General features: G+C 46.7%; 3 protein-coding genes across 6 annotated transcripts; 1 reads left to right on the top strand and 2 right to left on the bottom strand.

Annotated features, from left to right (window-relative positions):
* Nucleotides 1-206: 206 nt before the first annotated feature.
* Nucleotides 207-941, bottom strand: LOC6592253 (succinate dehydrogenase assembly factor 2-B, mitochondrial). Its single transcript, XM_002017603.2, has 3 exons — nucleotides 888-941; nucleotides 650-834; nucleotides 207-593 (listed from the first exon to the last, which is right to left on the bottom strand). Exons 1-3 carry the CDS (start codon nucleotides 903-905, stop codon nucleotides 323-325), a joined length of 474 nt encoding a protein of 157 aa, XP_002017639.1. The 5' UTR covers nucleotides 906-941; the 3' UTR covers nucleotides 207-322.
* Nucleotides 942-1,179: 238 nt separating this feature from the next.
* Nucleotides 1,180-24,333, top strand: LOC6592254 (G protein alpha o subunit). 3 transcript variants are annotated; one of them, XM_002017604.2, is made up of 8 exons: nucleotides 1,180-1,245; nucleotides 2,409-2,702; nucleotides 11,226-11,410; nucleotides 11,518-11,678; nucleotides 22,528-22,656; nucleotides 22,738-22,867; nucleotides 22,934-23,087; nucleotides 23,159-24,333. In XM_002017604.2, exons 2-8 carry the CDS (start codon nucleotides 2,585-2,587, stop codon nucleotides 23,344-23,346), a joined length of 1,065 nt encoding a protein of 354 aa, XP_002017640.1. In that variant the 5' UTR covers nucleotides 1,180-1,245; nucleotides 2,409-2,584; the 3' UTR covers nucleotides 23,347-24,333. The 3 variants fall into 3 exon arrangements, with proteins under 3 accessions (XP_002017640.1, XP_026840993.1, XP_026840992.1); XM_026985192.1 differs by lacking the exons at nucleotides 1,180-1,245; nucleotides 2,409-2,702 and adding exons at nucleotides 6,849-6,938; nucleotides 8,115-8,487; XM_026985191.1 differs by lacking the exons at nucleotides 1,180-1,245; nucleotides 2,409-2,702 and adding an exon at nucleotides 7,965-8,487.
* LOC6592733 (probable cytochrome P450 49a1) lies at nucleotides 12,398-19,837 on the bottom strand. 2 transcript variants are annotated; one of them, XM_002017605.2, is made up of 13 exons: nucleotides 19,653-19,837; nucleotides 17,170-17,411; nucleotides 16,895-17,058; nucleotides 16,673-16,838; nucleotides 14,479-14,559; nucleotides 14,283-14,399; nucleotides 14,121-14,197; nucleotides 13,861-14,056; nucleotides 13,454-13,798; nucleotides 13,301-13,379; nucleotides 13,130-13,238; nucleotides 12,914-13,035; nucleotides 12,398-12,824 (listed from the first exon to the last, which is right to left on the bottom strand). In XM_002017605.2, exons 2-13 carry the CDS (start codon nucleotides 17,391-17,393, stop codon nucleotides 12,711-12,713), a joined length of 1,794 nt encoding a protein of 597 aa, XP_002017641.1. In that variant the 5' UTR covers nucleotides 17,394-17,411; nucleotides 19,653-19,837; the 3' UTR covers nucleotides 12,398-12,710. The 2 variants fall into 2 exon arrangements, with proteins under 2 accessions (XP_002017641.1, XP_026840991.1); XM_026985190.1 differs by lacking the exon at nucleotides 19,653-19,837 and adding an exon at nucleotides 19,522-19,547.
* Nucleotides 24,334-26,598: the final 2,265 nt, after the last annotated feature.

Raw genomic sequence — 26,598 nt, 5'->3', positions numbered from 1 at the left:
AAATCGAAACCGTGTTTTATTTGATGAGGAACTAGGGCTGGGGCTATGGCTGATTAAACGATCAAGAGTGGAACCGAATAGTCAGAAAATTGCAACTCCCAAAAGAAAGTCTCTCCTTTTCTGTAACTCAAATTGCACCCACGGATGTGTAAAGATGCGTTTCCCAACAACTGTTACAAGCAATATCTTAGCGAACAATTCAGGGCTTAAGTTAAACCAACAAATACATATATTTATAATGTGCTAAAACCGAATACATAAGATTTTCCCGTGTGAAATGCGATTGAAATATCTGGGTTGACATCATAGATACCCGACGCTCCTACAAGTCGGGCTGTCTTATGCGCTGCACGCGCTCCTCGTTCTTCACATGCTGCTTTAGCATTCGCATTATCTCCGTATCATACTGGGGCGGTGTGGGCTTCGTTTCGGTGGCCCAATAGAATATGTCCCAGTCGTTGCTCACGCCGTTAATGAGGTCGTCGTACTGGGCTGTCTGGGCGGCGGAGAAGTCCCTCAGATGCTTGGCCACAAACGTGCTGAGGAGCAGATCATTCTCGAGCATGCCACGCTTCCGACTCTGATACAGCAGCCTGGAATTGACTAGAAAGGTAGTATTTTACTTGGGCTAGATATTCATTCGATTTACCGCTGCTTGCGAGTCTCGAGGGGCTCGTCGGGTCGGAGTGGATACTCAGGCACAGGCAAATGCGGGGGATCATCGTAGTCGACTATCTGCGACGGAGTTGTAAACTCAGTTTTGTCGAGGCTGCTACTGGCCGAGCGGTGTGGGGCAATCATGGGCCGCACCAACCGACGCGATGCTGTGCTGAACTAAAGATAACTAAATTAGCTACCATTCCTGGTTGACTTGGAGTCTAACATACCAGAAATTGCCGCAACATTATTATTTATAAAACACAATGATATAACGGCAGTGTTGGGAAGTTCAGACAGAACCCAGTGCTGCAAAGCTTCCCAAAACAGCTGTTGTAAAGTTTTAAAACTCTGTTGAACTGTATGTTACCATGAACGCCGTTTAACATGAGAGCGATGACTATTTCCATGCCACTTAACATTAACAAAGCTGTTCAATGACTGTTAAATAGAGGAGGAAAACTCTGTTATTGTTATGTTAACCGACGCGGGCGGAGCGAGAGGCAGGAAAATTTTCGCACTGGAAAAGTTTGATTTATTAGTGTATTATTGAAGAATAAATAAAGTGCAGTGCTCCACAGTGCAACGGTAATTATCCCGATCAGTTTGAGTGCATTAAACGCCCAAATTCGCGTTGAAAAAGTAATGAACGAAGAAGAAGAGAGCGAGAGGTAGAAGGGTGCTCTTCTGCTCTTCTGCTCGTGTGCAAGTGTTGTGTGTATACGGCGCTGGAACTAGGCGGTGGAAAATGCTTTACCTCCCACGGGGGGGGGTGGTGGGGTGTGGGCTCGGCTCAGCCTGTGTAGCCTGTAGCCTGTGCAGCCCGTGAGAGTGCGTAGTGTGTGCGTGAGCGTGAGCTAAATGAAAATTTATATGAAACACCACCCAGCAGAAGCAGCAAAAGAATCACCCCACCACCTCCGTGCCTGGGCAGGCGGCGCACCCACGCAAGCCCATGTCGAGTTTGCATAAAAAACGCATAAAACTACAGTATTTTCTGCATAATTGAATTGATGGCGAAAAGCGCTGCTTTTTCACACCCCGCAGCATCGAATCATCGCGCTCCCCTCCCCCTCCCCAGCCCGTTGCCTGTAGAGCCGGCACCCGCTGCCACATTGCGCCTACGCCCTCGCCTAACACATACACACAGAACACCCAAAAAAAAAGAAGAAAAAGAACAAGAACTCAAAATAGGGAGCAGGACTCTCTCCAGAGCTCCATTCCAGTGCTTAATTCATTTACATGATAAATTACCAAGCCCCGCGCTCTGTATCTCCGTATCGTATCTCGTCTGGCACCATCGATGATATCTCCCAAACTGCCGATAGCCCTCCCATTGATAAGATAGCCGCGAGTGATGAATTTTTCTATATATGTACATACATATGTATGCATTTCGTATATTCCGACCATATGCAAATTGGCCAGCTATCATTGTTTTTGCCTCCGCGCTCGGTGAACGAGAGCTGATAACAACAAAAGCAACACCACTGTAAGCAGTGTGCGCCCTATTGGACGTACAGACAGTGGCGGCCCTAAAGAGTGGTTCACATCATCCATCCATACTGTCGTGTCGTGTCGTCCTTGTCTGCTACCCTGTGTCCATGCGTGTGAGTCATTCCGTTTCGTGCCTCTGACCTGTCCGTTCGTTAGAGATTGTTTATGGGGCAACGACGACGACGACGACGATGATGATGATGTGGATAATGATGATGATTCCCCATTGCAAACAATTCTGAATTCCGTTTCAGCTGAACTGTAAAATTGTACATACACATAAATAAATGTTCTCCTAAGAGGAAGCGTGAACCGGGAAGTTGCCTACTCGCCTAGCCTCCATCACCCCAAATAATCCGACGAGAAGCAGAGCAGGAGCAACACCGCAAACATCAGCAGATCATCAGAAACCACCATCAGAGCCACCATAATGGGCTGCACTACCTCCGCCGAAGAGCGCGCTGCCATACAGCGGTCCAAACAGATCGAGAAGAACCTGAAGGAGGATGGCATTCAGGCGGCCAAGGACATCAAGCTGCTGCTGCTTGGTAAGTGCCAGCGGAAGTGGAAATTCCATTTCCCCCATTCACCATTTACCATTTACCTTTTCCATTGCTGTAATCTAATGGAAATGGCCACATTATCAATTTAGATTTCGAGGCCCTTGAGTTGGCTAGAAAATTGTATTTTCGGTTTTATGTGCTGATAGATGGGGTAAATATTTATCGTGCACTTTCACTGAGCACAGTGGGTAGGAAGTACACTTTTGTGGACGGGAAGGGGAAAAGGTAGTAATGAAGAGAAACAGTATCCTGTAGCTCTACCTGCACAATATACATACATGCATATGAATGTATCTTTAGGTATACAATTGTACCCAGTTGTCCCACAGAAACGCCCCATCCCAAGGCTAATTCCTCCTCAATTCCATGACAAAACTATTCTTGACGTGTTTTTTGGCCAAGGCTAAACCGAAACCACAACAAAAGAGTACCCATTTGGGGCAGCTCTTCTGCTTGCATGTCGAATTACTTTCACGCGTTGAAGGGATGTCACGGAACCACTGTGCAGGCAGCAGCAGCAACAGTTGCATCTGCATTCGAGGGGGTTGGGGGAGGGCTAGACAAGTGTGAAGACTAAACACTTTCGAGGAGCCATGTGGTATGTGGCGGTGCTGGCTGTGCCCTTGCCTCAAGTGCGCCTGCATCTGCATCGGCATCGGCACTAGCCACAGCCGCAGCCGCATCCGCATCCGCAGCCTTAGCCTTAGACGCGTACGTATGCATCCGCCAGCGAGTGGAAACAATCGACGCCACTTGACATTGAAACCACTGCACGTGTGTGTGTTAGTCTGTGTGGGTGTGTGGCTGTCGGTTAACCAGGTTGGGCCCCTGACATTGAAATGCCAGTTAATGCCACTTAATCTGCCAGTCGCCCAAAAAGAAACAAGACACGAAGATACGAAGATAGGAAGACAGAAAGAGAGTCGAAAGCTGCAACATCGATTTGTGTCGACTTTTTCTGTGTGCCTCTCTATCCGTGTGCACCGAAAGAAACACAAATGAGAGACAAGTTTCAGAAACTAGTTGGAAAACCTAAACTTAAGCGTTTTATATTGTTTCGTTATATTGTTCACATTAAGAGCTTTTTCGTCAGTGTATGAGCCCTACTTCTCCCCACTACCTTCTGTTCTGTGCAATCAGGCAAAACTTTGGAGCATCCAAACAACAGCAACGAGAACGGGGAGGAACAGCACGTAGTACAGCGATTGCAGCTCATGTTGCACCACAGCCAGGACGAGTGGCGCTTGGGGAGTGGGCTGAGTGGCAGGCGGAAGCATCGAATGGCGGCCAGGAAACACTAACGAAACAATGGCCAGAAAGGCACCGGACGGAAGGAGCGACATGTATGTACAGGACTTGGGCGTTCGCTCTGTTGTGGGGTGTGCCCCGAAGTCCCGTTACAACGAGGCGGAAGTTTAAAAGAAATCCCACTCGAAGCATAATTTCAAGCCAAAGGTTATTGAGGAAGCAGCGTTCGTTGTTGGTTTGTTTTGTTTGTTCTTTCATTTGTTGCTTCTTGTGGGCGACTGAGGTGTGGCAACAACGGTACACACGAGAACACTGTTGAACTGCAATAATACACGCAAAGCTGTGCTAGATAAACACCAGATAGTTACTTTACTAGATGGTTATAGAGAGGAGTAAGAGAATGGCAAGCAAAACATGGTTGAACGATCATAAAAGGAACAAGTTTGAATGTTTTTGATGTAGAATTCAAGTTTTAGCAACGACTAGGACTATTCGGATACGACGAGACGCTTAGATATCGACTGGGGTGAACACTCGCTGTAGAGATTTCTCATAAGCGAACGGATACACGCGTTTGTGATCTCTTACGATGAATTCCAACACTAAACAGGCGCAATGTTCTAGAACGATCAAAATGTGTTTGAGTTTTAGACAATTATTGGATGTAACATTCTAGTGGAATGTCAATTGTTAATTCTGATACTCTCACAAAATGCATGGCATCATAACTCAATGGTCCCTCAGCAAATCAGAGCAGCAAAGTAATTGAGTTTGGGTCGGTCTTCTTCCACGTGCGCCACTTTCATCCGGCTGCTGAGATCGGATCGATTGCTCCGATGCAAATACCCGTAAGGCGGCCATTAAATAAACTACACAAGATGCCAACTACAACACAAATCGAACTTAATTGAGCAGAGTCAAATGTCGGCGCGAGTGGCAAAAGGCCCCGCGACCTGGGACCCGTAACGGCACGGCAATGGCAGCCCCGACTACGAGAGGGGGGTCGAGGGACGGACGGACGTACAGATTGTTCCATCAGAGCGCTGGTTCATGCGACAAGTGCACAAGTGCTCCACTTTGCCGCTGTCCGTCCGATGTGTCCGCGCTGTCATTCAGAGAAGAGTTCGCGTGATAAAAAAAAACTTGTCAATTTGTTTGCCGTTGGCTGCGGTTTGTGGTTCCTGCCACTCACCCACCCACCCTCTGCGCCATCCGCCATTCCCGTTGGGGTTCTGGGGCTGATTCTGTTTTTGCTTCGGCTTCTGCCTCTGGTGCCGTGTCGTTGCTGTCTGCTGGAGCCAAATTCATTCAATAATTTCATTTTCCCATTCATTGTTTTCAATTTTTTGTGTGCTGCATCCCGTCAGTCCGTTGATGTCGCTGTCCCACACCGATTTGGTCCATATTCGTGTTCGCAAAATGATAATTCAATTAAGCTCGTTGCGGGGTTGTGGGAGGGCAGGGTTGTGTTGTGTTGGAAACCCTTCGAAAACGGAACACTTCCAACTGCTGCCCCTCATTAGCCATTCTCCCTCTTGGCCTTTTGTTTCTGTCACGCCATTTTCCAATATGAATGCCAATTACCCGTTTACCTGTCCTCAGGCCCTACGCCCCACGCCCCGGGACCCAGGACCCAGGGACATCGGGCAATTATCGCATTGCCGGTGCGGACGGTGAGAAATTCTCGGAAAAGTAGAGAATCCAGGATATCGGATTGTAATTGGATGGCAATTTTGCATAGAAAACTTTGAAAGAAGGGAAGTTTGCAATTCCAAGAAGTTCTATGACCAATTGTTTGAGCTGAGTTCAAAGCAGGGGCATTCCTGGCAGGGGAAATTGAACTGAATCAAGGATAATCGTTGCATCCATATCGCATAATGGTAAGCATCCCATCTAGAGTCGAGCGCGAATTCCATTAGCACTCGAATGGATTTATGGCTGTGCTGCATGTCTTTGTTGCACAATTAATTCGAAATAATTGCTGACTTCTCTCCCTCACTCGCTCTCACTCGGTTGATGGCCGTGAATGGCTTTCTTTATTGAACCATTAATTGATTTACACATAATGAAGCGCTCCTGCCTGTCGCAGTCTCGGCCAGTGGGGCCAAAGGCTGCTCGACATCGGGTCCGGGCATTTCCAATCAGTGCTTCAATGACAGAATGCCGTCGGGCTATCGGGCGAATCAATGGCATTGTTATATGGATATGCTCCCCCCTTTTATCATTCGATTCTCGATTCTTGTTTTCCGGCTGCTGGAGCAGGAGCAGGAGCAGGAGCAGATCTTTTGAGTGGTCCTGGCCAACCGTTTTGTGCTAATGCGCTTTGCTTTTGGCCCATAAACGTGGCAGAGTTTCTACAAAGCCGCTGACTTAATTGTGTGCGATGGCCTGTCCGGGGGCTGGGGGCTGGGGGCTGGGGCGCGGGGCCTGTCTCCATTCAAACTGCAAAGCCACTTAAAGTTGCCTTTAAAACGGAAAAAAGGAGAAATAGCATGTTCGCGTGGGCGCTCTCGCTGCGGTGGTTGTCCTTGTCTTGCTCTTACTCGCTGCTCGCTGGCCCATACCCTGGAAGAGCGCAAACTCCGTGGGCCAGTTGTCTCTCTCTGACTTTTGTACTTTCCCTTCCAGTCTTCCATCTTCCATCATCCATGTGCACAAGCTGCGCATGCACCGGCTCTCTCTCGCGCTCTGCCTCTCTCTCTCCTTCGTGGCGGAGAGCTTTCCTCGGCCATTGAGGAATGTGTGTGTACTCGCACGGAAAGCTTCTGCCCATTGCGTACGCTGCTGACAGCGCTAGGGCGGCTCCGTTGCCACTCTCGTCCACCCAGGCGCAGTCCAGTTCCGTTAGTTCATCCATCCAGCTCCAGCTCCAGCTCCAGAGCGGATACCACGCACGCATACCCGCGAAACGAAACGAAACGGCAGAAAGCTTTGCCCAATGCAAATAATCGTTCAACTCTAGTTCTGTGATGTGTCCGTACTAACTAAAAGGCCCTATTTTTGTGGCAATTGGTGGAAAATTAATTTTAAAAGATATTCGTGTACCCAAAAATACCAGCCTCAGTTCAGTTTGGCGCTTAAATTTGTTGAACGATTCGAATGAGTAGAACCGTGCGGGTGGCAGCAGAATTTTCGCTTTTATTTTCCTGCCCCGAATGAATCATGAATCATTTTGCTGCGTGCTGGAACACGAAATGTACAAACAAAGAAAAGTTTCTGGCTTGTGCTTTTCACATTTCGGCCGAAACAACCAAACAATTGCCTCGCCTCGCCTCGCCTCGCTTCTCCTCTCCTCTCATCTCCTTTCGCTGCTTTGCGTCAGCATGTGCCCATTTTCCAGGCCCATCCCCTCGCGATCTCTCCCTGTGTTCCGTACTCTGTCCTCTGTGTGTGTGTGTGTGGGCTTGTTTATGGCCACTTGTAAGACAGCCCGCCCCAGCAAGGGTGGCAGAGCAGGGCAGAGCGGCAGTTGAAAACAATGGAGCTCTCAATAATACGTACTTCCCGCATGGTCACATAATTGTGCAAATATCAAACGCATACAGCGTCGAGTACATCGAGAACACCAACTGCCGAAATTCCCGCAAAAAATGGGGGAAAACTCCAACGTGCAATAATTTATTGATTTCTGGTTGTTTACTGCGCCACACGGTCCCTACATATGGACTCGCGTGTACTGACATATCTGCAGCGCAACATGAGTTTTCGCTAATCAAAAACTCAAATCTTGGGCTTATGCCTTAATTGTACTGTTCCCCTGGGCACAGAAAGCACTTGGAGAAAGCTTTCACACTCGCGCTTCCATCGCACGCTCTCTGACTCTCTCCCACTCTCACTCGCTGAGTGGAACTTTTCTAGGAAAAACAAATTTCCCCCAAATGCAAGCGAGTAGAGAGTTCCGTTCCGTTTCGTTCCGTTTTGTTCTTGTGGCAATTTTCCCCCGCTCGGACACACGGATTTTTAGTTTACAATTAGAGTTTATCGTTGGCTGTGACCCGTTCGGGTAGCGGACAGCGGATAGTCGTGCCTCCTGCCTCCTGCCTTCTGGCTTCTGCCTTCTGCCTCCTGCAGCCTCCGTGGATCAACAAATGCGCAAAAATCAAACAAAACTGAACTGTTGGCTTATGTCACTCCCGTTTCCTTCCACAGTGAAAACCGAATCGAAACAGTGACGAAATACAAGAATAACATTGAAAAAGTGAACAGAAATCCTTGAACAAAAGGCACAAAAGCAAAACAACAAACCGCAAATTTTATCCCTGTGGATACGAGTTTAGTTGTTTTCCGTTGTTGGTTTCCTCGCGACCCCCTACATTGTTTTTCTTCGCTGGCAACGTAGTCGGCCATTGAGTTGGCCGATACCAAACGACCTTCAAAACGTTTTGCGTCGAGGCAATACGCACCATGGGCTGCGCACAGTCTGCCGAGGAGCGAGCCGCAGCCGCCAGGAGTCGCCTCATCGAGCGCAACCTCAAGGAGGACGGCATACAGGCGGCAAAGGACATTAAACTGCTGCTCTTGGGTGAGTGGCTGCTTCGTGGCGAGGGCCTGCGACGGCCCCCTGGAAAAAGACTCCCAGTCGGACAATGCAATGAATATTTGATTCGGACGCTGGCTATAATTAGTAAAGCATACTTAGTGGCTGCCAACGTCATGGCATTAGAAATGGATTGAATTGGAAGCGGTTTCCGGAAAAACAAACCACTCTTTATATAGAATAATGCGTAGTAATCCTTAAATCCACCGAAGACGATAATTGTTAATACTCCACGGATTTCTTTCAAAACTAATCAAAGAATTCAAAAAATTACTTTTCGAAACAAGCCTGGCCTATGCTCTTAAAATGGGTATGGTTTTTGTAGGGAATTAAGGCCACTAAGAAATAGTTTTAGAAAATAACCTTAGCAGCGTAAAAAGTAGTAGAAGACTTGAACTTTGGCTAGATATACCGTCAGATATAGCAATTGTATGGACAAACATATGATGAGATATATGAAAGGTCATACACTTATCTTTCGAACTCATCGATTTTGTGGACATCGACGCTGTGGATGTGGAGTGTCGAGAATAGATTGTGTGTCTCTATAAGTCAAAGAAGGGACAGCTCCGTTTCCTATTTGCCCCTGCTGATTCATGGTCGTATATATAAATCATATACCGTCGCACTGGTAATTGTATTATGAGTACTCTTTCATTAGATTGCAGTCTTTCTCCTCGATGGCCTGCCAATTCCTTTAATGTCGCTTCGAAGATGCAGATGCCTTTCCTTCTGGCTCCCTCCCTCGACCTGGCTCGCCTTGCGGCAAATGTAAATGCCATAAATTGAATAATCGCAATAACATAATTGTACTTGTGCAAACATATATGTACATATGTATGTATGTATCGAACGGTCAGCTTAGTTCAAGGCCATTGTGCAGCGTGGGTATGCGATATGGGGTCTGGGGCTGGGTTTTGCCCTGTATTCCGATTCGTGGGTAAGCGGGGGAACAGCACCGCTGGGAGAAATTAGCAATTGAAGTATTTCCACCACATCCAAATTGCTAATCCCGGGGGGAAGCAAATGTTCAAAAGGTTTGGAGCCGCAATTTGGCCAAATTTGGACCGATATTCATCGCCAGTGTAGGGAAATTGCATTAATTTGGAAACGACTGCGCTTACTCATGGATCATGAGTAATATTCACATGTAGATATCTTCGCCTGCATATTGGGCACAGCCCTGGCCACCCCCCTGCATTCTGGGTGTTTACTCGTACAATTTTTGTGTATTTCATTTAATTTCCTCTTCGGCCCCTGGTGCTCGGAATGGGGGGTAGGGGTCGGGGGAAAAGATTTCAATTTCTGACAGTTTTGCGTGTGTTTCTTTCTGTATGGAATATGTTAATTTTCGGCTTCTGCTACTCAAGCAACACCCACTGCGGGTCGCGGGTACTGGAAATGTTTATTTAAAAAAGTTTTTCCTGCGCGCATCGGGAAATTCATAATAATAATCAGAGCCAACACGTACGTACACTCTATCCGTCCCTGTTCGATATATTCCCTCTCTCTCTCTGTCTATTCTCTCTACATGGATCTTGTATATGCCTGCAATCCACGAAAGCATTAAATTTAAGCACTTTGCCTTCAATTTCCACACAAACAAAACATTAATCTAAGGTGGTGCCTGCCCCATCCCCCTACCAGCACCCCTCTTCCTGTGTTCCGTTGCTTCCTCCAATCCGATCAACGCCATAAACAACTCAAGTAAATTTCACTTCAAATCTAAACATTTTTAGATGAGAAAACTCCTCTATTAGCACTGGAGTCCTATTCTCCTTTCTCTGATCTATTCTTTCTTTCTGATTGGTCTTCGGATTACTTTTGAGGGCTGGCCATTGAACCCTTAGAAGTGTTTTGTATTGTACTCATGTGGATCTAAAGAATAGAAGAATACGTCTAGAATGTTTCTCGCCTTGAGAGTGCGGATAATACGCTCCAGAGAGTTGTATTTGGAAATATAATTTCTGTATTCCGCTTTTATCGGGCACTCAATCATTTATCTTATTATTGCTTATTGCTTATTGCTTATCTTTTCTTATCTGAGACAGCTTTTTATCTCTCTGGGATAGTTCTGTTCTTCCATATTGAAAACATTCAAAACACAGATTTTCTGAGTGCAAAACCCACTCAGAAGTCACTCAATTAACAAATTGCATTCAATTAGATGGAAATTTCTGTTGGTAAACAGCTGGAAAATCCTTCAGTCATCGTGGGTCATCGAGCAGAAACAGAAACAGAAACAGACACAGAAACCGAACAAGAAGAGAGGCTGAGACTGAGACTGACCAGGGGCGGCAACAATTAATCCTTTGTTTGCCTTTTATGTGAATTTGTATGGTAGGATGCCGTGGCCGTGGCCCTCTCCAGTTCTTTCGTTGCTTTTCTCATTTCTGTTTTGCCCGGCGGCAGCTCGAGATGATACATTGATGATGAGGAATGATAATGATAATAATGATTCCCATCATGCCACTAGAGTGTGTGTGTGTGTGTCTGTGTGTGTTCAAAGGCCATTAAGCCCTACTTGAGGAATACAAAGCACAGACATTTAGTGCTCGACAACTACTAGAGGACTGCCCCCTACATGAACATTAGCGACCCCTTTGAGAGCCGTGTCAGTGCACGCTCCTGATAGCTAGATAGCTGGATAGCTAGATAGATATATGTATCTGTGTGTATCTGTAGACTAACCATATTCTCTCTTTCTCATCCCTCGATTCTAGGCGCCGGCGAGTCGGGAAAGAGCACAATAGTCAAACAGATGAAAATCATTCACGAGAGCGGCTTCACTGCGGAGGACTTTAAACAATATCGACCGGTTGTCTACAGCAACACAATACAATCATTAGTTGCCATACTGCGAGCGATGCCAAACCTAAGTATTCAGTACAGCAATAATGAGCGGGAGGTAAGACCACACACCATCCTCCATGCACCCACTGAATCCTCCATTTCCCCGAGTCGAGAGACTCACACTTCTTATCGTCCTGTTCTGCTTTCTCCTTTCCCTCACAGAGCGATGCTAAAATGGTGTTCGACGTGTGCCAGCGCATGCACGACACCGAACCCTTCTCGGAGGAGCTGCTGGCCGCCATGAAGCGTCTCTGGCAGGATACCGGTGTCCAGGAGTGCTTCTCGCGCAGCAACGAATACCAACTGAATGATTCCGCTAAATAGTGAGTACCCACCTAATAGTGACCTAATTTCGGGTCGATCTTTCCTATTGATGATGCTGTTATATGAACCATAATTACGTGATTTTTGCACAGTTTCCAATCTTCATGTAATGGGATACTCTTTTATTCCCTTGGCCCTTTGCCCAAGGCCAAAAATTTGATAGTTCTGCCTGGCTTTGTCCTAAATGCTGTGGGCCGCATATAATACATATAATGCCCATTCTGGGTAGGAGGCAGAATCCTCAAGGCACATCCTGGACCACTGAAGCACCGGACCTCCTCTTAAGCAAATTGTGCAATCCGTCAATCCGTTGTTATCATACAAACTCGGGTCGAGCTGCAATCAGGCTCAAAAAATCATGCACACCATGCATGTAGTTTGTTTCAACTCTCGGGCGTTCTCTTCGGCAGCATTCGCTTGTGCTTGTCGAGTCGAGTCCAGCCTCAAGGGCCGCAAGGACACTCTGAAGATAATGTGGCTGCAATCACTTGACTTGGCCATGGCAAATTCTTTCAAATTTTCACAATTTCTATCGTGACCTTGGCCGTGTGTTAACTTTGTGATCGTTCTGTGGCAGCACATAATTAATCAGAGGCTTGAATAAGTTGATGGGAAAAGACGGACGCGCTTAAATAGACAAGGCGCTCGAGGCGCAAACAAGCCAAATAACTTTCACAGTCTACGCCCCTCAGGCCCAAGTCCCTCGGTGATTAATGACCACCGACCATCGAAAATACATGGTGCTGTTTTAATATTAGACCGGGTTAAAGTGGGGTTATATTGTACGTACTCGTAATTCTACTTATACTTATATTTACACGATTTATGCGGCTATGTCGGTGTGCTCAAGGGTTGGGAGTGCTTGGTCTATGTACATTTGCTTAATTAAACAAAACGTCGGAGCAGCGGCTGCAGCGCTTCGACTATAAATATCACACATCCGCCGTGTGACACACACGCCCTCTCGCTCGTTCTCTCCTTCGCTCCTCCGCTCTTGCTTTTCTCTGGGACATCCGTGCCGTGTCCGACGCTTAGTCCTCCCGCAGAGTTAGCTTGAAATTCAGCGGCGACTGCGGTATGTACGTGGAATTGACGCGATACACAAACTCCCCGGAACTGTACGAGACCTTGTATTTGCGGAAGATCTGTGGCGAAAGTGAAACGGTACCCATGAGAGTGGCATTAAAGAGGGGGCGGCATTTTCCCAGTTCTGGGAATGCGACTGGGACTGTACCTTCGCCAGCAGCGTGTGCAATTCAATTTCAGCGAAGCGACGGCCCACGCACATGCGGCGACCAAAGCCGAAGGGCAGGCTGACAAACGGATGAATCTTGTGGCTGGCGTGGGGGCATCCAACTGCAGAAAAAGTGGGAGGCAGAGACAGAGGCATTATCCGGATTAGCAGTCGGAACTGTGGAGCATTCGGTGGGTGGGGAAGGGGAGAACTCACCTGCCGCGGCAGCTGCTTGTTTGAGCCAACGCTCGGGCAGGAAGCGCTTGGGCTCTGGGAAATATGCGGGATCGTTGGACACCACCAGATGTGGGAAGATGACGTGCGTCTGAAAGGTGGAAGGGTCTGTGAAATAATAGGGAGCCATGGCGACAGACAGTGAGGACTTACGCCCTTGGGCACGTGATAGCCGTTGATGACCGCGTCCGACTGCAGGCTGCGACCATTCGCAATCACCACGGGACGCATGCTACGGAACAGGGACAGGGGTGAACAGGGGCGATTAGCGACCAGAATCACAATCAGCAATCAGTGCAGCCTTACCGCAGCGTCTCCTTCACGCAGGCCCGTAGATAGGGCATCTGCTCGAGAACGTTCTGGTTGATCTCGGCCTCGCGATGGGGGAACACCCTCTGCAGCTCCTCGAAGAGGCGCCTCTGCTTGTCGGGGTTCTTGGCCAGCTGGTAGATGGTCGAGGAGGCGGCCACCGATGTCGTGTCGACGCCCACCAGGAACAGATCCAGGGCCAGGATGGCGGCCAGCTTGCGGTTGCCCGTCTTCCGCACAATCCTCTCCACAATCGAAATGTCCGCCTCGGACTTGGGCAGGGCCCTGGCCTCATCTGCCTCGGCCTTGTCCATTGTCTGGCCGATGTTCTTCATGCAGATTCTATTGCAGAATATATATGACATATGAGTATGAGTGGCGGAGGATCGGCGGGCGCTACTCACGCTGTGAACTGATCCAGAGCCCGGACAAAGCTGCGGTAGGCCTTCGTGGGGTAGATGCGCCACAGCGGCATACGCAGCTCCAGCTCCGGCACCGCCCAGAAGAACGTGTTGATGGCGTCGATGATCTGTTGGGCCTCCTCGCTGCCCTCCGGCGAGAGGCAGCCCAGGCGCGTGTCCAGCGAGACGCGTCCCACAGCTGCAAGACAGACAGAGACACTCGTACCGGATCGGAAAAGATACATGCTGTTGCGAGAACTCACATTCCAGGGCCCATTTGTAGAGCTCGTGCAGGAAATTGGCTGGCAACTCGTCCGTCTCGTCGCGCATCGCCTCAATGCTGCACCAGAGACAACAACAGAACGGAGCGGAACAGAACAGAAATGTAGATTGCATAAGGGCTGAAAGATGGCGTTCCGACTTACCGGCCCATAAATTCGCTGGCGATGTCGTTCAGCGGCGGAATGTACTTCTTGGCCGTTTGCGGCTGCAGCAGGATGTGCTGCACCTCCTGTCTGAAGGCCTCCCACTTGGGTCCGTGCCTGCGGTGGGCAAGAGTGGGGTTAGGTTATTCATGTATGGTATATGCGGCAATGTCCGTTATATAAGCACGTTACTTACACGCCAATTAGGCCGGCCACATCGCCAAAGAAATCGCGTCGCAGGTCGCCCTTGTAGTGGCGCAGCGAGGGCATCGAGGGTCTGTGGAGAGAACGGAGAACGAGTGCGGAAAATGAGAGAAAATACGGAAAAAATTCAATGTACACACATGAGCAACATGAACAGGCTCCTGGCTACTGGCTCCTGGCTACTGGCTCATGGGCTATTGGCTCCTGGCCTTCTCTGGGGACGCCTGCCCTTGCGTGCAGACAGACCGGCGACGACAACATCAAACACAAATTTTCTACTAAAATACACACACAAAACGAAGCGATTTCTCGGCGTCCCGCTCTCGAGTCGCCCCCACGGCCGTGGTGTATACAATATTTGCATGATATTTGTCATCTACTCGCATGTCGCAGAACAAATAAAAGAAGCGGCGTATTTATTGGCTTTTGTCTGACCCTGCGCCCCCAAACCGCCGTGCTCTGCCCTGCCCGGCTGTTTGCCTGCCATTCCGCTCGTAGGAGGGTTGCCCCGGGCAACAGCATACTCGTATTATATTGAATGACAGATCCCCCTTCCACAGGGACAAGGAGCGACGAGTGACGAGTGACGACTGACAGTCGGACGGAGTGTGTATGGTTTTGTGTGACCGTTTCTTTGATTTTGAAATGGTAAAAAAGGCCTCCACTCGGAAGAGTTTGGCCCCCCGCTTTGGGGAGGCATTCAATCGGAATTTGCATCTCAAGCCCGATTTGAATATTCATTCGACGAACTATGCAAATGGAGATAATGGAAATGATGCCAAAAAAGAAGCAAAGCCAAAGAACTCTCCAAAAACACGATAAAACATCGATACATCTAATATATAGATATGTATATTCAAGAGTATTCCCCCCCGAAACGAGTCTGGAATGGCGACTCAGAAAACCAGTCTGCACAAGACCCCCAATCTGACCGCAAGACTGTCACAATCGGAACTGAAATCATGGCTGAGCCCTGGTTTTTGGATGGTCGTATAATTTTTCCCACCAGCAAACAAACACACATTCCTCTCCGGGTTTTATGAGCCCCATAAAGATTCACGCCTCTCGTTTCGTTTCGTGCCGTATCTTTCCCGATGTTGTTCGGACTTGTCTCGGACAAACCTTAAAGTGAAATATCTTCATCAATCAGTTGGTGCGTCAGTCAGTGAGGCAGTTGGCCAGTTAGCCAGTGAGGCAGTGAGGCTGGGGGGCAGCAAGATAGTTTCACACTTCTTCGCTGGGGGTTCCATTCATCAATCTCTCAATTCCGTTCGTGGGGCGTGGGGCGTGGGGGCTAGTGTTTGCGCATTACGTTGTTAATGTTGTCTCATGTCCAATCTATTAGCGATTCTTTTCAGCCATTTTCATGATGACTTGCCAAATGTACTGCCGAATACAAACAACGACAACAAAAATCTGTTTGGTTTTTGCGCCGTCTGCGATTCGCTATTTCTCTATTGATTTGTGGCAAGGCAGGCAGTTGTTGTTGCTGCTGCTACTGCTGCTGTCGTCTATAAACTGCTGGAAACGTAACTTGTTAAATTTGGTTCATGGCCATGGAGATACACACTCGATAGGAGGGAAAAGAAAGCTTACAAAAGTAATGAGCATGTCGGCCGATCTGTGTGACTTTCGTTCGCCGCCTGGCTTGTTGTCTTTCCTCTTTCTGCTTATGTATATTTCATTTGTTTCATAGATGCAAAAACCGAGCAACGGTCTGTTTTTGTATCTGCTAGGCCTATGCCACAGCGTAGAAGTGAAAGCTACGAATAATTTTAATTTAATTCCATATTTCAGTGCCCCACGTCTGCCCCTCTTTCGATTTGTTATTAAAATTTAATTTAATAATTGCGGACTGGCCTGGCCTGCACATCGAATGTGCGCACACTCGCGAATAAACAGGAACTGTACTGCTGTACTACTGTACTGCTGTACTACTGTACTCCTGTACTACTGTACTGCGGTCGTGCGGCCGTGCATATGCCCATGCATGACTGATTGCGTGGTCATGTGTGTGCGTGCGGGGGTGTACACTGTACCACAGTGCAGCCTGGGCAAGTGCAGCCATGCAGACCCATTTAATTAACCCGTTTTTATGGCAGAGCATTCGTACTAGAGTATTAGGCTTTATGCTCTTTCCCCCCAGAGGTGGCAGCCTGCAGACGGAGAACATTCGCGTCACTCACCGGTGGGGCATGGCCTCCTCCTTCTTGAATATGTTACGTATCTCGTCGCCGTCGAAGACGAACAGCAGGTCCGGATGACCAATCAGGCCACCCACCTTGGCCATTTTGCCGTAGTTGACGTGCAGCTCATTCATAACCTTGTCCAGCTCGCTAATCTTGTAAGTTCCTGCAAGAGACAGGTGTAATCTTGTGGATGGAAGCGGCTACGGGTTGATGACTTACCAATGAGCGGAGCGAAGCGCCAGGAGTTTCCAATCAGGGGCAAGGGATATGGACCGGGCACCTCAGAGTAGGGGCGCACTCCGGCTGTCGGGGAGGCGGTTCTGGTTGCTGTGGCTGACGCTGTCGCTGTTTCTGTCGCTGGCACTGCAGTGGCGGCCAAGTGACTGCCAATTAGTGGAAATTATAGAGGAGCAGCAGGCGGGGGAGGCGGAAGCGGAAACGACTCGAGCATCGAGCATCGGGCATCGAGGTCTCGCTATAAGAAAATCATTTACCTGACATTTAATTTCTTCGCCGTCTCCGACTGCCCCTGTCGCAGGCGCTGCCTTGCAATGGATTTTTCAATTTCCGTTGCCACCCCCACGCCGCTGGGTGGCGCAGCCCCGTCCACGCCCGTGCCCGGCCCAGGGCCCGCATGCGGCAGCATCGTCGCGGTGGCAGAGCCCGAGTAAGTGGAGCGCCGCATTAGGGCAAAGGAGGTTTTGCGTAAGCCCGACATCTTTCTCCCGTGTTAATTCTGCGGAGAAAGACGAAATATTATGTAACAAGAAGGGAAAATCGCAGCAGCAAGTACTCTTTCAAACAGATACATATGTATCTAGTAAATGACTCAGAGACATCTACAAATACGAGACTGATTCGGATGGAAACAGACCCTGAGAAAGGGTATCGAAAGTTGAACTTGTTTCTGCCGCAAGATAGGCAGGGAAATTGAATTGTGTGTCTATGTTTTAGTCAGTTCTCAAAGTGCTTTTCCAGCAGAAACTTTTAATGCATTTCCAAGTATTTGCCTTTTTGCGAATCAATCAATGTGAATGGAGAGAGGCTGTTCAGAGCAGAACCCCCGCTCTAGAGCCCCCTAGAAGAAGGTGTTTGGTTGAAGAGCAAATATTGTTCCATAGCTCGAGCTGCACGCTCACTGCAAATCCCGCGACCCATCCCCCGCCCCCGCCCCCGCCCCAGCCCCAGTGGCAGTGCTTTTATTGGTTAACTTTGCTGCCTGGGATCCAGAGATGACAGCACTTAGTTCGAGCTAGTTGCCACACACAAAACAAGGCAAACAATCAGCGATTGTCCCTCTGATCTCGGGGGGGCTATACGAGAGTACACAAACCAGGGCCAGGGGCGGGCACACAGAGACAGAGGGCTCGCTGTGTTATGGCATATATTCCATTTTATCGTCTCAGTCAATAGGCAAGTGGCGGCTACCAACCGTGAAATTGTGCTACAAAAACTCTACGAAACCCACAGCCGAGATGTGAATTCGAACAAAGAAAACACACACACACGAATCGAAGAGTTATTGAAGAAGCGCCCAGTTGAGGGCCAAAACTGCACCTGGCCAAGACTTAGTTTCGAACGGATCGTGCCTATATGTACATATCGTATGAATAAGTACGATTCCTCCACTCGAATGGAGTGCATTTGAAAAACTGTTTAAAGAAAAGGAAAGGAATAACAATATACAACAATAAAATAACACATTATTTTGGCAGTGATTTGCGCACCCCTAAAGGAGAGCTTGACCTTCAGATGGAAAACTCTTGGATATTTAATATTTTCCGTTCGGTTCGGATGACTTAGGGCTTCCTGCCTTCCAGCTAGTCTCGTAATGCTTCAGCATTATTCAACATTATTGTGGGCGCACTCCATTCCTCTCCCCAAACGCCCGACCGCAGACCCTCAAGCCTGCAAAAGAGCAGGAAAGATTGCTCATACGCCGCGTGGAACAGCATTCGCTTTCGGTTCGACATTTTCCTGCGCCTGCTCCCTGAGGATAATATAATTTAAATGCCGAAAATGTGATGGAGCATCCCCAACACACACCCCCGCTTTCACCCTGTCCCGCTGTCCCGCTTTCCCACATTTTATTCTTTTATTTCGTGTGTACCCTGGTGCACAATGGCAGCGAAGCTTATCCTTGCCCTTGCCGCACAAGCAACGGAGCGACCTTGAGCACTTGAGCCAACAACCAAACTATCTTTGTGTGGGTTGGGGGTGTGGGAGGAGGGCTGGCTTTATCGCCAGTTGGTTATAATGAACTTGAGTGATAATCCTAGCGCCTGCGAGTAATGCATGAGAAATGTCAAGCAGAGCAGCAATTGTCGTTGACTTTTATGGGCCATTGTTCCAGCTAGAAGAGAAACATGCTGGAAGCTGGAGACTGGAGGAGACAGCTGCTGCTGTGCTCCACCTCCGAGATGCTAGCTACACTCGAATGAATACAGAGCAGAAATGACATGAAAATTAAAATCTCCCATAGGACCAGTTCTATTAGCATTTGCCTGTTAAATGGAGGAGAATCTGAAAGTTTCAGCAGCAGCAGAGCAGTTGGATGCCATCTCCCTTGATTATGTCACCCATATATTTCATCTATTGACTTTCGCGAATGGTGGCTATTGGTCTATTGACCGACTGGAGGTGCGGCCGTATCTGCATTGGAATCTGCCTCAAAATCATATTCAAATTTGACTTTCGCACTGCCACTCTGCTCTCTTTCGAGCAGCCGATTGACTGAATGCCATGTCGGAGTGGACTTTAACTTGTTTCCCCCCCGCCCCCTGCGCGCGGAATCGCCCAAAATTAAAATGGGGGAAAAGACCTGGTGGAAATGATACTCTTCGAACCGTTTTCCACGGCCTGCCACGCCAGTTGGATGAGTTTCTTTCGACTCCGCAGTCGTTTTTGTTTGTGCACAATTAAAACCACTTTGGGCCGTCTTTTGTTGCGGGTTTCTATTGTTGTTTGGCCAATTTACCACTCGACTTTACACAGCAAAAACACTCGGACGGAGATTCGCAACGTCTTTGTCACGCAGCCACCGAAACTTGTTGTTGTTGCCCGGGGATACCGAAAGCTATAAGTGGAGCTCTATGGAGGAGCTGCTGCTGCTGCTGCTGTTGCTGCTGCCTCGTAGACCAACCGCGACGCACTAAACGCGATCGTCGGGCTTCTTAGTCTACTTATACGCGTCATCGCCAGCCCAGCCACCATCGCCGGCGTTGCTGCCACCGCTGAGGCTGTTGTTGTTGCTGCCTCTGCTGCTGCTGCTGCTGCGATGCCCAGCGCCAACGTACAAATTTGTCGGCTTTTGGCGCGCTTTTGTTGGTTTTGTTGTTTAAGATGATTCTGCTAATTGCCACTGCCACTGCCACTCTCCTCTCTCAGTCTCTCTCTCTCGCTGGTAACTTATTCTCCTTTTTTTTTTTGTACCAAAATCATAATCGAAATTGAAAGTGCTTTTGATACTGATTATTAGAGAGCACAAGGTTGGGGCTAACGAACGAGTATAACGGCCTTTTTTGTGACTGACATTAATGAGAGATTGAGTAAGCGACAGAGAGAGAGAGAGGGCAGGGGTAGCGGTGGGAAATTATGCAAAGCAAATAAATTATTGTAAAGCTGAAACTTACTGAGACTAACGAGCCATTTGCTTAGCCAAATTGCGCGCAAATCACTTAATTGAAATTGAGGCGAAAAGCAAACATAAATCTCAGATAAAATGGCAGGGAAATGAGTTTAGTTTAGCAAGTTCCCGCCACAAGTTAGAAGAGCTGCCAGTCTGAATTGAAATTCCTCTCATACCAGTAGATTTTTGTATGTGTAGGAGAACAAAATTTAAAGCCTGGATCATCGGATCTATAGCAAAATTGGTTGGGTTATAATAAAACATTAGTGCTTGGTTGGATTCCCTTCAGCCGACTATATTTGATCCTAATCCAATCACTACATCCGAAGAGATACACCGATACTTCAGTTCCTTCTTCTATTCCTACACTTTTCTTGGAAAATACGCCTCTCTTTGTTTGCTGTGCCCATGCTGTGAGTATTCTTGCAATGGAATCGGAAAGTTGCGAAAGCGTTCTAGAGACTGGCCCACTTTCACCTCGTACATGTAACTCGTATCATCACGATCTCCTATCCACAGTTTGGAACACGTATGGGCCACCTGCCCGGCCATGGATTACAACACATTTTCCGGGCTCACAGCTGCCTGCATAAGAGTTTGGCTGCGGTCCAGACATAATAAAGAAAGAAAACTTTTATGACGGACATGTTAAATGAGATCTCGATCTCTGCCCACGAAGTGCTAACTATGTGATGGCCCAATCGCCAGCTACTGGATCCGTTTTGGCCCCCTTCTGTAAACGTTTGTCTAAGAAATTGTAACAGAAATGCGATCGGTCGATTATGCAGTTTGCTCTTGCAACTCGACCAACTTTTCCACTTGAATGGGGGGCTTCTTCTGTGGCTGTGGTTGTACTTATGGGACTAGCTATAGCTATATGTAGTTATGCCACGGCGACTGGGCATGACTGGGCCAATTTCCTCGGCCGCAGCCGCAGCCGTAGCCGCAGAGTTGCCGGACCGCGAGTCGGCGGTGAATTGATTCCACCTGCCCGCCGGATATTATGAATTGAGGTGGGGCAGGGCGTACTTTGGCGACGTTGTTGGGCAATTGTGCGTGTAATTTAAGCAGAAACCAGTTGACCAACGAATGCCTGACCAACTCAACAAGAGATCCCATGCGATGACCGCAATGAGCGCAGATTCCTCACCCAAGCCAGGCCAGGCCAGGCCCATTCCAGGCAAAAGAAAGAGAAAACCTTCAAAACTATTTACGACTCGTCTGAACCCGTCACCCGAAGCCAGACCCAACCAACAAATGATATCAGCTGCCCCGCAACTCTTGGGCCGCGTCTGGCGTGCTTTTGCCCTTTTTGAAAAGAAATCATTGCGTGCCTCACGTTAATTACGGCCAAAACACACACGCTGGAATGGACTAACAACCGCTCTGGAGATGGAGCTGAAGCTGAGGCTGGACTCTGCGGACTCCTCTTTGGCGACCTACTTGTTGGGGCACACTCCAACTCTGACTCTGACTGATTGAGGGTGAGATTGCGGCTGGGACTGTGCCACAGCTAGGGCTACAGCTGTTACACAACCGGCAAATAAAACTAATTAGAGTCCAAGGCATACACACATTCGTATGTTGCAAAGAATTCATCTGTTGACACGGAAATTAGAACCAGAAAAAGCCCAACGGTGCCCAGCACTCCATGTTTCTCTTGGCACTAATGGCACGGAAATGAAAATCATTTTGAATAACCAAATTAAGATCTTGGCCAGCCAATTTCTGCTATGAAGTTATATGTTCTTTCCCATACACTGAAGAATATAGTGGCAGCGTTGTTTAAGATTTATAATACCTTCAAGTCCTTCAAGAACTCCCCGGCCATATCCATATCTTCTCCATAGCCATATCCATAGCCATATCTTAAATCAGTGTAAGAATCTGCATTTCAGGCTTTGGCGTTCATTTTATCTATTTAAAGATTGCACAATTCTTCGCACAGTGTAGCGAATTGGACATGGAAATCAGTTGTGCGCTGGCGCTGGCTGAGCAAGCATATTCTGTTCTCCCTTTGCGGGCCAGGACTTGGGCAGGTTTTTATTTTTAATTGTTTGCTCAGCGCTTTGCTCTGGGGCCTAATTGTTTGCTCAGGACTCGAGAGAGGTGCCGTGGCACATGGGGGGCGAGACAGACAGGCATTTGTCTGGTCAAGCGACGGACGAGTGCGGACGAGTCAAATTCGGTTACTGAAAAACCTCTTTGTTATTTTTTTTTGCAGTTTCCTGGACGATTTGGATCGGTTAGGCGCCAAGGACTACCAGCCAACTGAACAGGACATCTTGCGCACTCGTGTCAAGACCACTGGCATCGTTGAGGTTCACTTCTCCTTCAAAAACCTCAACTTTAAGTAAGTCTCAAGGGGGGGCCTTCCAGCTCCAGTGGTTGGGCTATGACTAATGAACTAATGTTTCCCTTTCGGCGATTTCAGATTGTTTGATGTGGGCGGCCAGCGTTCTGAGCGCAAGAAATGGATACATTGCTTCGAGGATGTCACGGCGATCATCTTCTGCGTGGCCATGTCGGAGTACGATCAGGTGTTGCATGAGGACGAAACTACGGTATGTTTGAGATGGCGACGGCCCCTGACACTATACAGATGATTCCACAACTCATTCCACTTTCAGAACCGCATGCAAGAGTCGCTGAAGCTGTTCGATTCGATCTGCAACAACAAATGGTTTACGGACACCTCGATCATATTGTTCCTGAACAAGAAGGATCTGTTCGAGGAGAAGATACGCAAGAGTCCACTGACAATTTGCTTCCCCGAGTACACAGGTAAGCCGATGCCTCTCGTTGCCTTTGGGCTATCTAAATCTGGTTTTGAATCTTATCTTTTGGGCGAACAGGTGGACAGGAGTATGGCGAGGCGGCTGCATACATTCAGGCTCAATTCGAAGCGAAAAACAAATCAACCTCAAAAGAAATCTACTGCCACATGACGTGTGCCACAGATACCAACAACATTCAGTTTGTGTTCGATGCCGTCACCGATGTCATCATAGCAAACAACCTGCGCGGCTGTGGACTATACTAAGCCATGGCCGGGACATGTGGAGGAGGTGGACATGGACGACGACGACGACGTGGAGCAGATGGGGGGCGTTAGCAGGGAACACCGTAACGGTATTAAAGAGCAGCGCGGGAGCACAACAACCCACCAGCATTGATCAAAAACAAAAGAAAATTTAAGAGCAAACGATGATAGAACCAACAAACAAGCAAAGCCCAAAGAACTTTTATTTGTTTAACAAAGCGAACAGATGATCCCGCGTACGATGGGAGGACATGCAACCAGTAACATTATAATATTGATCCAGATAAGATAAGCAGATGCGGAATGCTAATGCAGATCACAGATCGCGGATCCCTAGATCGAGATCGAGATCGACGTCGGCTACGATATGTGATGTGAAGACACAGCTGAAAGTGAGCCACAGACAAGCATTTGAGAAGCAGTTGATGATTGAAAGCATTTCCTATATACATACATACATACAAACAAAAAAGCATATACATACATACACACATACATATGCATTATGCAAGCCACATGTACGACATGACAGCCACACACGAGCATACACGCATAAGCGCATAGTTGTTGTTTGGTCTGAATAATTTTTATAGAATTTCATAATTCATAATTTACGTGTAGCTTAGTTTCCTCATGTATTTATTAAACGAATGCCGAACGAGCGTATATACAGCATATGTATGTGCCCACACCTCTATATATACACATACCCACATACAATACGTATATATATAAATAATATATATTTAATGTTTCCTGTTGCAATCTCTCTTTGAAATTATTCATGCCATCAACGCTCTCTGCATTTGTCGTGCTTGTTTAGACCTAAGTTTTGAAAAGTTGCAACAAAACCGAACAACAACAAGCAGAACAACAAAGTAATAATATTAATAATAATTAATTTGATTGCGTTGCGTGTCAGCGTGTGGGCAAAAGTAAATATATATTATATTGTACGACATTAATGTGAACAAAAACAAACCAAAAGGAAACACATAAGAACACACAAATACACAAACACACACACACACACACATACACATATAAAAGTAATGAAGGAAAATCTTAAAAGTTTAAGTCTAATTTAAAGATAAAAGAAAAGGATATAAATCTCTATCTATTGTATTTACAAACCCAAACTAAACTAAACTAAACGAAACGAAACTAACAAAAAAGTAAGAGTAACGCAAAGCATATGTGGCCACTTAACTAACTTGTGTAAAAATCAGCAGTAGCAGCAGCCATCAATGATTGATTGACTCGACGATTGATGCGTTTCAATGTATGTAAATTGTAATTTGTTGAATTTACGTGTATAGGAGAGGTTTAGCTGGCATACACACAACACACTGAACACACACGCACAGCAATTTCATTTGTATTCACTTAACGCTGATTTATTGTAATTAAACGAATTTGTTGCATTTATTTATACATACAAACAAACAAAACCCACAAAAGGCAAAGCGCACCCTACTCTGGCAGCGCACAAAAGCATGCTATACTTTTGCCATGTCTCACACACGCAAACCAACAAACGGATCAACAGCAAGGAAAACTCAAGCAAGGATTGCATGTAATAATCTATACACAAATTGTACGAGTACTTTAATGTAACAGTACGACACATAACTGTATGCGAATGCATATGTACATATGTATGTATGCACAGTTGTATTTAGCGTGTGGCATTTAACCCGAGCCCCGAGTATGTTGAATTGTTTGATTAGACTTATTATTGTAATTATTACATTTACGAGTACTTTTGTATATGCTTCGTATGCGCACCGTGCATTTGATTTTACAGAATCAGTTAGCGGCAATGAATTTATATTGTTATTTCGATAGTCTTTTCTTTTGTATGTACACCCCCGCAGTCCTATACCTTCCCCTAGTTCTACTGGAGGCCCTCTGTACCCTTGTGCTCTTGCTCTAGATGGACAAATCCACTTATGTTTTATAGTTTTTAAGTCTAATTTATGTAAACGCACACGAACACACACAAACAACTTAAGCATCAAATAAGTAAGTTTATTAGCGAAATAAATATTATTTGACATTCAGCAAAAGGTTCAACAATTTTCACAAAGCTTGACGAAATTTTTCGCATACTTTGGCAGTCCCAGCCAGCGTCTGTCTGCCGAGACCCCCCCTCCAGACACTTTTCGAAAGTTGTGTTGGCCACAGAACCGTACCCCCTTTCCGTAAAATACGTTGACCTCCAATCAGTGATTCGATTTAATTCGGCCAGCCAGCATCTTACCATTTCCATCTCCTCTAATCCCACTCTAACTATCCCAGCCCAGCCCAACCAAATACTGTAATATTTAATACGTATGTATTTTCCATTCAACTTTTATAATTCTACCAAAAGGAAAAACAAAAACTAAAAAATAAACGCAAAATCATTTTCAATAAAAACTATTTATTCAAAAACAAAAAACCCCACATATTAAATTTTTATTTAGTTTTGGTTCCATGATTTCTTACAGCCAGAGAGACAGGCAGAGAGAGAGAGAGTTTTTGTTGGCCATGTTGCAAGCCATATAGTTGGAATGTGAGTGGATGGCTGGTGGCCATGTAGTACATATTTAAGGAACTGCCGCAGACCAGTAGAAGATCACGAACTAAGGTTCAATAATTGTATGTAATTATATTTAAATGAAAATTTATATATTTATTGACAATTTAAGCCACGACAAAGTTATTCATTTACCCTCGAGACAAAGTAAACCAAATCGATCTATATACAAATATTTATACATACAAACATACAATACATACACACATACATATGTACTATATTTTTCTCGTAACTATATCTAATGGAAAATACTCAAGCGCAGTGTTTACATATAATTTTCCTCCTCAAAGTAGCTCAACTCTTGCAAAAGGAGAGAGCGCAAACTAATTAACTAATTAAACAAACACTAAGATATGACTAATAGCAACTTCATTCAGATTCAGAAACAGATTCAAATTCAAGCATAGCATAGCATTAACCGCAGTAAACCAACAAACATTTTGCATATTTTCAATATTTAACGGAATAAAAACGGTGACGGAATGGAATCAAATATAATTCATATTTTTCTAAGCTCATATTGTACACCTCTTTGCTCCACACACTCACGAGTCGCAGCACTACTAAAATTACTTTAATAGCAGTTAAAACAGTCCCAAGTGAGTTTCATGAAAATACATACACAGAAAAAAGGCGAAACCTAACTAATGTTAATCGTAACTCAAACC

The sequence above is a fragment of the Drosophila persimilis genome, unplaced genomic scaffold, assembly GCF_003286085.1.
Source record: "Drosophila persimilis strain 14011-0111.01,24,50 unplaced genomic scaffold, DperRS2 tig00000002-arrow-pilon, whole genome shotgun sequence".
Classification (NCBI taxonomy): Eukaryota; Metazoa; Arthropoda; class Insecta; order Diptera; family Drosophilidae; genus Drosophila; species Drosophila persimilis.
The sequence above is the reverse complement of the archived record's forward strand: the minus strand, read 5'-3'. Positions and strand labels throughout refer to the sequence as shown.

Coding starts and splice junctions, on each gene's coding strand:
- LOC6592254 (XM_002017604.2), top strand. CDS start 2,585: ATGGGCTGCACTACCTCCGCCGAAGAGCGCGCTGCCATACAGCGGTCC. Junction 11,679..22,527: donor CTGAATGATTCCGCTAAATA/GTGAGTACCCAC, acceptor TTTTTTTTGCAG/TTTCCTGGACGATTTGGATC. Junction 23,088..23,158: donor TTGCTTCCCCGAGTACACAG/GTAAGCCGATGC, acceptor TTGGGCGAACAG/GTGGACAGGAGTATGGCGAG.
- LOC6592733 (XM_002017605.2), bottom strand. CDS start 17,393: ATGTCGGGCTTACGCAAAACCTCCTTTGCCCTAATGCGGCGCTCCACT. Junction 14,057..14,120: donor CTACAAATGGGCCCTGGAAT/GTGAGTTCTCGC, acceptor TCTGTCTTGCAG/CTGTGGGACGCGTCTCGCTG. Junction 13,380..13,453: donor TGCGTGAAGGAGACGCTGCG/GTAAGGCTGCAC, acceptor CCTGTTCCGTAG/CATGCGTCCCGTGGTGATTG.
- LOC6592253 (XM_002017603.2), bottom strand. Junction 594..649: donor CTCGAGACTCGCAAGCAGCG/GTAAATCGAATG, acceptor AGTCAATTCCAG/GCTGCTGTATCAGAGTCGGA.